The 9,583-nt window shown below is 56.8% G+C and overlaps 1 protein-coding gene across 1 annotated transcript; it reads left to right on the forward strand.

Annotated features, from left to right (window-relative positions):
• Nucleotides 1–32: 32 nt before the first annotated feature.
• Nucleotides 33–4,557, forward strand: LOC309849985 (uncharacterized protein; the record flags this gene model as incomplete). Its single annotated transcript, XM_082703074.1, has 2 exons — nucleotides 33–583; nucleotides 3,639–4,557. 2 exons carry the CDS (start codon nucleotides 33–35, stop codon nucleotides 4,309–4,311), a joined length of 1,224 nt encoding a protein of 407 aa, XP_082559200.1. The 3' UTR covers nucleotides 4,312–4,557.
• Nucleotides 4,558–9,583: the final 5,026 nt, after the last annotated feature.

The following is a 9,583-nucleotide window of genomic DNA, read 5'->3' on the forward strand; positions in this document are numbered from 1 at the left end:
GTGTGAGCATGGGGCCCTGGGAAGGACAACCAATGGCAGGGCTGCGTCCCGGGTGGGTGGGGCCGGTCGCGGAGGCGGGAGCGGGGCTGCGGATCGGGCTGCGGCCGCCGCCCCCTGCGCGCAGTAGTGGTCGGTGTCTCCGCGCGCGGCCGGGCGGCGGGCAGGGCTGCGGCGGGACCGGCTTCGCCGCGGGCGGACCGCTCGCTGTCTCCGGCCCTCCGCGGACTGTCCCCGCCTGCTCCACGAGGGCAGCGCCCGGGACCGGCTGCTCCGAGCGCTCGCGGGGCCCGAGAAGCGGGGCCGGGGCCGGGGCCCGCAGCCTCACCGGCTCCCGCGCAGACGCGGGACGCCACCGCCTGAGAAGGGGCCTCGGACCGCAAACCCCCCGAGTCGTCGACGGGAGCAGAAGTGCTGTGCGGGGCGTCCGCGCGCCCGCCGCTCCGCCGCTCCGCCGCAGCCCCGCGCAGGTGCGGGCGGCGCTGCGGGGCCGGAGTGACGCCCGCAGCCCGCAGCCCACTTCGGAGCGGCTGGGGCCGCAGCTACGGAACATCCGCGGGGACGACCGGAGCCGACCGCGCAGCAGGTGCCGAGCACAGCCCCGACGGGCCGGACCCAGCGACGGGCAGCCTCGGGGGGAGACGAAGAAAGCGCTGCGAGCGGCCGCCGCGTCTGAAACGGCGGGACACGGCGCCTGCCTTCCGCCCAGCTCGCGGCCTCAGGGCCCTGGGATCGAGCCCCGCGTCGGGCTCTCTGCTCAGCCCCTCTGCCTGCCTCTCTGCCTGCTTGTGGTCTCTGTCAAATAAATAAATAAAATCTATAAATAAGTAAATACTTAAGAACAAAAGTTAACCAATTCGTGCATTGAAAACTACAAAACACTGCTGACAAAGACTAAAGAACACCGAAACAAATGGAAAACAGCCGTATTCCTGGAGCAAAGACTTAATATTGTTAAGATGTCACGCAAAGCAATCTACAGATTCAACACAATCCCTGTCAAAATTCCAACGGATTCTTCTGCAGCTATGGAAAGACAATCTGCCAATGCGTATGCGGTTAGAAAGGGACCCTGGATGGCTAAAATAATCTGGATAGGGGCGCCTGGGTGGCTCAGTGGGTTAAGCCTCTGCCTTCAGCACAGGTCATGATCTCAGGGTCCTGGGATCCAGCCCCGCATCGGGCTCTCTGCTCAGCGGGGAGCCTGCTTCCTCCTCTCTCTCTGCCTGCCTCTCTGCCCACTTGTGATCTCTATCTGTCAAATAAATAAATAGAATCTTTAAAAAATAATAAAATAAATAAAAAATAATAAATATAATAATCTGGATAAACTCAACTTCCCAGTTTCAACATGTACTACACGACTATGATAATCAAAACAATGTGGTCCTGGCATAAGGACAGACCTACTGACCAAGGAAACAGAATTGAGAGTCCAGAAATAAACATCTGTGACCAGTAGGTAGGTTGGTTTGTTTTAGGATTTTATTTATTCATTTGAGAGAGAGATGGAGCACACAAGCAGGGGGAGAGGCAGAGGGAGAGGGAGAAGCAGGCTCCCCGCTGAGCTAGCCGGAAGCCTGATGTGGGCTGGGTCCCAGGCCCTGGAGACCGTGACAGGAGCCAGAGGCAGATGCCCACCCCTGTGAGCCACCCAGGCGCCGCCACCAACAGGTTTCTTGCAGAGGCACCAAGTCCACTAAATGGGGAAAGGACAGTCTCTTCAAAAATGGCACCAGGTAAACCCAACTGTCTTTCCTCAGGCAAAAGAATGAAGTTAGACTCCTACCTCACACCATATGCAAAAATTAACTCAGAATGGATTAAAATCTATATAAAGAAGCTAAAACCATAAAAAAAATCTTAGAAGAAAACATAGAGATAAGCCTTCAGACCTTGTCTTGAATGGTGGGTTTTTTGAAGATTTTTTTAAAAGATTTTATTTATTTATTTGACAGACAAGAGATCACAAGTAGGCAGAGAAGCCACAAGTTCTACGCCCTGCTGAGCAGAGAGCCTGATGTGTGGCTAGATCCCAGGACACCAGGATCGTGACCAGAACCGAAGGCAGTGGCTTAACCCACTGAGCCACCCAGGTGCTCAAGAATTATTATTTTTTTAAGATTTTGGGACGCCTGGGTGGCTCAGTGGGTTAAGCCGCTGCCTTCGGCTCAGGTCATGATCTCAGGGTCCTGGCATCGAGTCCCACATCGGGCTCTCTGCTCCGCAGGGGGCCTGCTTCCCTTCCTCTCTCTCTGTCTGCTTCTCTGCCTACTTGTGATCTCTGTCTGTCAAATAAATAAATAAAATCTTTAAAAAAAATAAATAAATAGGGGCGCCTGGGTGGCTCAGAGGGTTAAGGCCTCTGCCTTCGGCTCAGGTCATGATCTCAGGGTCCTGAGATCGAGCCCCGCATCCGGCTCTCTGCTCAGCAGGGAGCCTGCTTCCTCCTCTCTCTCTGCCTGCCTCTCTGCCTACTTGTGATCTCTGTCTGTCAAATAAATAAATAAAATCTTTAAAAATAAATAAATAAATAAATAAAAAATAAATAAGATTTTATTTATTTATTTGACAGAGGGAGAGAGTACAGCAGGGGGAGTAGCAGCCAGAGAAACAGGGAGAAGTAGGCTCACTGAGCAGGGAGCCAGAGGAGGGGCCCCATCCCCAATCCCAGGACTCTGGGATCATGACCTGAGCCAAAGGCAGACACTTAACCGACTGAGCCACCCAGGTGCCCCCCAAGGAATTCTTAATCCACTCTCTTTGAAAACTCCAGCTTCAGGAAATGGGGGGAGGGAATCAAGAGAGGGGGAGGCCATGTGTCTCAGAACTAAAGCACCCTCACTTCCTCATTCCCAGCCTGGGACCTCCTAGAACTGACCTTCGCTATGGGACACAATGAGTCTGGGATGGTCTGGACCCAGCCTGGCTAGGATGAGAGCCCCTGGGCTCTTCTACACCAGAACTAATCCTCAGTGGGACACACTGGGCAGCACATTAGGCCGTGGCCTCCTACACACCCGGGTCCCCGACGGCTCAGAGCCATCCCCTCTCCCGGTCAGGAGAAGCCTCCAGCACTTAGGGGAAGAATGCATCTTTGCGGGCAAACAATCGTGGGTTCAAACTCTGGTTGAACTCCTTATTGGTTGTGTAGTTGGGGTTCATTACCTAAACGCGTTGAACATCATTTTTCTCCTCCCTAGAACGGAGATGGTGTGTATCTTGGGTCGGTGCTGGGTGTTCTTCCTCAAATGGTGGGAGCCGCACTCCAGCGAGAATGCACCAGGCCAGCTCTTGGCCATGTCCCCAGACCATTAGGCCGCGGTCTGCTTGGAGCAGTTGTGTTTTGTGATCTCTTGATACAGAGGCCAGACAAGTCATCCTCTAGGAGTGCCCCCTCACTGGGTCAGGCGACCCTTTCCAGCTCCCTGTGGCTTCCAAGCTTGCCCCAGTCACACCCTGATCACGGAACACCGGCGGGGGCCGAGCCCTCACCTGGCTTCTCCATCCCCGGGAGCTTCTCGAGGCCAGGAGCACAGCTTTGTCGTGGCCTCCCGGAGGAGAGCACACGGTCTGCCCCAAAAAGAAACCTAGATGGAATTTATCTTGATAAGTAGAGAAATATTCTCTCTTTCTTAAAGGTTTATTTATCTTCGAGAGAGGAGGAGAGAGAGCAGGAGCCGGAGGAGGGGCAGAGGCAGAGGGAGGGAGTGCCCAGCCAACTCGCCAGGAGCCCTCGGGCTTCGCCCTGTGACAGCGAGATCGCAACCTGAGCACACGCCAAGCCTGGACGTCCCGCTGATGGGGCCAGCCAGGCGCCCCAAGGAGAGAACGATTCTCATGAACACGCCCAGAACTGTCCCCCCGCCCCCCCCGCGCTGGTGCAGAGGCAGCACTGGGCGCGACCACCGTCCCATTCTGTCAAACGACCCTGCTTTCCCCCACAGCAGCCCCACACTCCGCCTCGGCAGGGAGGGCTTCCGTGAAGCCTCCACAGGCAATACCACAGACACTTCAGGACACATCTCTAGTGGACAAGGAATTTTTTTAAACACAAGGCACAAAATTAACAGTAATTCCTTAATAGGAATCACACGCTTAATAGCACGTAATAGCCAACCTGCGTTCACATTTCCTGGATGGGGTCAAAAATGCATTTTGCGATTGGCTTGTTCAGATCAGAATCTAATTCGGGGCCTCACGCTGCACTCGGTCGGTCGACTGTGTCTTAAACCGTTTTTAAACAAACAGTTGCTCCTTCCCCCCTGTTTTCATGCTGTTTCATTGTTGATTAACTGGGTCTTTTGCTGCTAGAACTGCCCGAGTCCTGGGTCTGGCTGGGGCGTCCGCATGTGGTGAACTGATTCCTCTACTCCCTGTGCTTCCTGCCGACGGGCAGGCGGGCGGGGCGGCGCCAAGAGCTCCGGCATCTGTCCCGGTGCGCTTCCTCTTGCCTCCTACCAGAGCAGTGGCACTCCGTGGCCCCACTTCTGTGTGCCAGACTTGATGGTTTTCGTGGCTATCGATGAGTATTTTGTTTTATTTATTTTTAAAGTACGCTCTCTAGGGGCACCTGGGTGGCTCAGTGGATTAAGCCGCTGCCTTCTGCTCAGGTCATGATCTCGCGTCCCGGGATCAAGTCCCACATCGGGCTCTCTGCTTGGCAGGGAGCCTGCTTCCTACTCTCTCTCTCTCTGCCTGCCTCTCTGCCTACTTGTGATCTCTCTCTGTCAAATAAATAAATAAATAAAATCTTTTAAAAAAATAAAAAATAAAAAAATAAAGTACGCTCTCTACCCAACGCGGGGTTGAACTCACAACCCCGAGATCAAAAGCCACAAGTTCTACGCCCGAGCCAGCCGGACACCTCTGCCGGTGAGTATCTTCCATTCGACCTGAAGGACAAGAGAAGCCCCTGTAATGACAGAGAGGGGAGTGAGACTCAAGGGACTGGACAGGATGTCGCTGAACAGAGGGGATGAGGAAGGGCAGCGAGGTGGAGGGAACCGTGCGTGCAAAGGCACAGCCTGAAGCAGCTGCGATGGAGAGGGCGTGGCTTTGGAAAACATCTGGAATCTACAGATTTTGGTGACCGATGTGAGCTGTGGATAGTGAGAGGCTCCCAGTCTCCCTGTGGTTCAGAAACAGTTGAGGCGGGTCGGGTGGAGTTGGGGCGGGTTGGGGTGCAGGTAAGGAAGGGAGAAGACGCAGACTCGCCGCCACAGTACGAGGCGCAGGAGAGAGGGGGCCGGATTGGAGCGGGGGGGGGGTGCAGATCTGGAAAGAGGCTGGAGCCAGCTGAGTCGCCCCGAGAGCTGGGCCCCTCCCCGTTCAAAGTTACTCACTGATCCCCTACCAGGCACCAGGAATATACCAGTGGGCAACAGAAACAAAATGCCTAATTCTGGAACTGACTTTCTAGGTGCGGGGGGAGGGTGCAGGGAATAAGTCCGGTGTATAAAAGCTGGGTGAGGGGAGCACCTGGGGGCACCTCGGTCACTAGGCATCTGCCTTTGGCTTAGGTCATGAGGCCCTGGGATCCAGCCCCACGTCGGGCTCCCTGCTCAGCGGGAAGCCTGCTTCTCCCTCTCCCTCTGCCCCTGCTTGTGTCCCCTCTCTCGCTGTCTCTCTGTCAAATAAATAACTAAGTCTTTAAAAAAATAAAAAATAAAAAAAGCTGAGCTGGACAGGACAGCAAAGCACAGGGAAGCTGTGCTCCATGGCTGCTCCCGGAAGGCCTCACCAGGAGCGGTGCCCGAACAGAAGCGAGCGAGCCACAGGGCCCACAGGGGCAACGGCGCCCTCTGTTCATGGAGGGAGCTCAGAGCAGCCCCCTCTCCGGTGGAGGCTTTTTTCCTTGTTTGAGAAACATGGGGTGATGCAGGAGAGACTGCTAGGGTTCGAAGCCCCCAGGCAAGAAAGAATTCTTGAGATGTCTTTGGTGCAAAAAGGTAGTTTTATGAAATCACAGGGACAGGCCCCGCGGGCAGAAAGCGGCACGGGAGGCATCAGGCGCAGCCCATCGCCCACGTCCGAGCTGGGAGAGGGTTAGGGAGGATTCGGCGGGGAGCGGTAGAGGAGGTTTCCAGAGGAATCTCGGGTATGTTACGACGGACTTACAAGGTCCAGGCAGTTGGGCTAAGGTTGCCTTTGCCCTCAGCAAAGTTCAGCACAAGGCAGCTGAGTCCCCAGAGGGAGGTCACTCTTCCCTGTTTCAAGGCCTTGTCAATGGGCCGAGGGCAGTGAGATTTAATCATTTCTCTTCTGTCTTTTGCTTCCCACGTCACCAGGGCCAGCGTGACTGGATTCGTGGGGGAGGACTGGGAAGGAGCAGGGCCTCCTGAGGCCTTCAGCCCGCACTCTGGGATTGGTGGGGTCAAGCCACGAACCAGGTTTGTGCCCCCTACCCCCTCTCCAGACCCTGTCCCCATGTGAGGCTCCCCCACCGTCTCTCTTCTCCCTAGGGTGGAGCTGCCCGCCCGGCCCCACAGGCAAGACCAGAGCTGCGGGGAGGGTGGCGGGCCTTTCCAGAAGGTAACATGGGCCCACACACCTGTCCATGCAGCACCACTCACCACAGCCAGAAGGTGGAGACAGACAGAGGGCCCGTTCCCAGAAAGAGGGATAAATAAGGTGTGGCCCGGACCCAAGGGAGCATTATTCAGTCCGAAGAAGAGGAGACGTCTGGAGAGACGCTGCAGTCTGGAGCAGCGCGGAAACACGCCAAGTGGCATAAGTGAGTCACGAGGAGACAGCGAGTGACTCCACTTCCACAAGGTCCCGAGTCCGCAAATCCACGGACACAGAAGACAGAACCGCAGTCACTGGGGCCTGGGGTGGGGGGGGGGCGAGCAGGGACTTCGCGCTGGATGGGGACGCAGTTTCTGGTTGAGTTGGAGAGAACCATGTTGGAACTACTATTGTGGTCGCCCAACATGGTGAATGTACTGGAAGCCACTCAACCGTATGCCTAACACTGGTAAACAGTCCGATTCTTCTTACGGATATTTTACTACAATTTTTCAAAACACCAAAAGAGACCTGGGCGCTGACTCTGGGCAGTTTCCTCTCCTGCAAGTGAGAGTTCCCACCACGGATTTCAGGGAATCGAAATGGTGCCCCAAAGGAAGGCCTCCGTTCCTATGCGAGAAGCCCATGGGGGCGGGGGGCGGGGGGGTGTCACAGAATGCGGTGTTCTTACCCAGCCACCACCTGCATTGACAGGGAAGCTTCCGGAAGCCCTGACGCCTCACTCAGTACAGCAGGCGGCCCTTGATTTCCGACGGGCTGTGAGTTTGAGCCCCACATCGGACACACATTACTAAAAATAATAGTAATAAATAGGGACGCCTGGGTGGCTCAGGTCATGATCCCAGGGTGGTGGGATCGAGCCCTGCATCTGGCTCTTTGCTCAGCGGGGAGCCTGCCCCCCCACCCCTGCCTGCCTCTCTGCCTACTTGTGATCTCTGTCAAATAAACAAAACTAAAAAAATAAAAATAAAACAAAGTAAGATGTTCCTATATTATAAAAGGGGGCATATATTGTTTGTGACTGCGTGATCCGTTTCTGAGAGAAGATACAGAAACTTTGGTAGCATGGCGGGGGTCGTGGAGCGGCTGCACCTCTGAGGCTTGAATATTGCCCAAGTGTCCGCGCAAATCACCGTGAGGGCACGTGCACAAAGTCCAGGGACCTGCTGGAAGCGCACACGCAGGGCCACCCCCGAATGGGGCCGCGGGCGGGGCGGTCGGAGGCGAGTGGCCAGGCGCACGGCCCCCGCACCCCCAGGACCCTCCGCCCAGAGCCGCGCGGGGGACCTGGGCGCGCAGGGACCGGGCCCGGCGCGCGGGAGGGGGCCGAGCCGGGGGCGGGCCGAGCCGGGGGCGGGGCCGAGCCGGGGGCGGGCGCGCTCCGCGCCCCTGGGGCGGCTCTCGGGCGCCCCCTGCAGGCCGCCTGCTGTCGTGCGTGCGGCGCGGCTGCGGCAGCTGGCGTGTGTCCCTGTGTCCCTGTGTCCCAGGAGGGCGCGTGTGCCGGCGCTGGCCAGTCCGCCCCTGCCTCTCTTCAGCTCTGACGCGGCCTCCGTGAAAGCACCCTGGGAGCTCCTTCGTCACCCACAACCCTCCCCTCCTCCTGTCCCCACTGCGCCCCGAAGGCGCACTTCTCGAACTCTAAGGGCAGCAGGCCTGTCTCTGCCCTGTCGGGCCGGTCGGGCTCTCGGAAGCCCGCGCGGGGCAGGGCACGAGCCGAGAACGCATGCAAGCGCGCGTCTGTGCGCGTCTGGCGCCGTGGGGCCGCTCTGTGCGCGCCGAAGCCTGCGGGGGCTCTCGTGACACGAAGCGGAGGCCTGGATCCTGTAGGCCTGCTGGTCCCTCCAGCTTTGTCACCCACGAGCCACCTGCACAGGGCTGCTTGACCCCAGGACAAAGTGCAGAGCAGCCCTCACGTGGTGTGGTCACTGTGGACCCAGGGTCAGCCCCAGGGCTTCTCCTCTTTGACCTCATTTGAGGTCAAAACTTTTGGATAGGACAGGGGCTGCTTTGGGGCACCAACCGCACTGTCTGTTAGCTCCTCCGGGCTTGGCTCTCTGGGATTCTGCTCCTCCCAAAAGGTCTTTGAATGAGATTGAAATCCCCAGGCCAACCTTAAACATCCCATGTCCCTCCCCAAGCCACAAGCACAAGGCCTAATTCCCCGATCCCTAAAGTCTACTACATTCCCTCTGGTTACATCTTTCAACTATCTTTATTTGTTCTGTTTTCTATAAACAGAGCCTAGGATCCCAGGCTCATTCCTCTTGTAAGTCCTTCCTGCTATCTAACCTTTTTCTGTTTTGCTCAGAGTCTGAGGGTCAGGATGGAGGTTAGTGGTTACGGCTCAGCCCTAGCAACCACACTGAATCGGACTGCCAGCTCTGCTGCCCACAAGGGTTTTAGCCCCAGACGAAGCATATCAGGCAGGGTTCCATCAGAAATCGAGGGCTCTCTCAAATCAGATACACTGAGTAATGCTTCCTAACAGGATTATATCCCACGGTGTGCACAGATGCTGCTAACCCCCCAGGGATACAGCATTACATAACAGTGGGCTTAGTACCACCTTTAGGAGCCCAGAGCATGGGGAGAGAATGGGTCCTAGAATCTGGAGAGGGTCCCTGGCAGGAGCTGTGACCTCCAACAACCTGGCTGCCAGCGGAGAGGGAAAAACCCCAGCCTTCCTCTCCTCTGGCCTCATCTTCTACTGGTGCCCTTGGCCAAGCCCAACAGAAGCCCTGGGCAAGGCCTTCAGCCTCCCAGCCCCAGACCGAGTGGACAAGGTGGAGAAAGGATCTGGAGTGGCAGAAGACGCCTCGCCCACTCTCCTAGCCTCAGCTCCCTCGCTGTCAAACCAGCTCTCCGTCCCCCTTTCCTTCCCGGTTGTCATGGTGATAAGAGAAGCTGCGCGGGAGATGTAGAACACTGTCCCAGCCCGCCACAAGTGCTCGGTGGACAGGTCCTACTGTCTGCCTGTTGATTCTGATTGATTGGCATCTTGAACGTAGCCTTCCTAGAACTGAAACCTTGCGTGTTTCCGCTGCGAACCTGTCCT

This window comes from Mustela nivalis (assembly GCF_964662115.1).
Source record: "Mustela nivalis genome assembly, chromosome: 16".
Lineage (NCBI taxonomy): Eukaryota > Metazoa > Chordata > Mammalia > Carnivora > Mustelidae > Mustela > Mustela nivalis.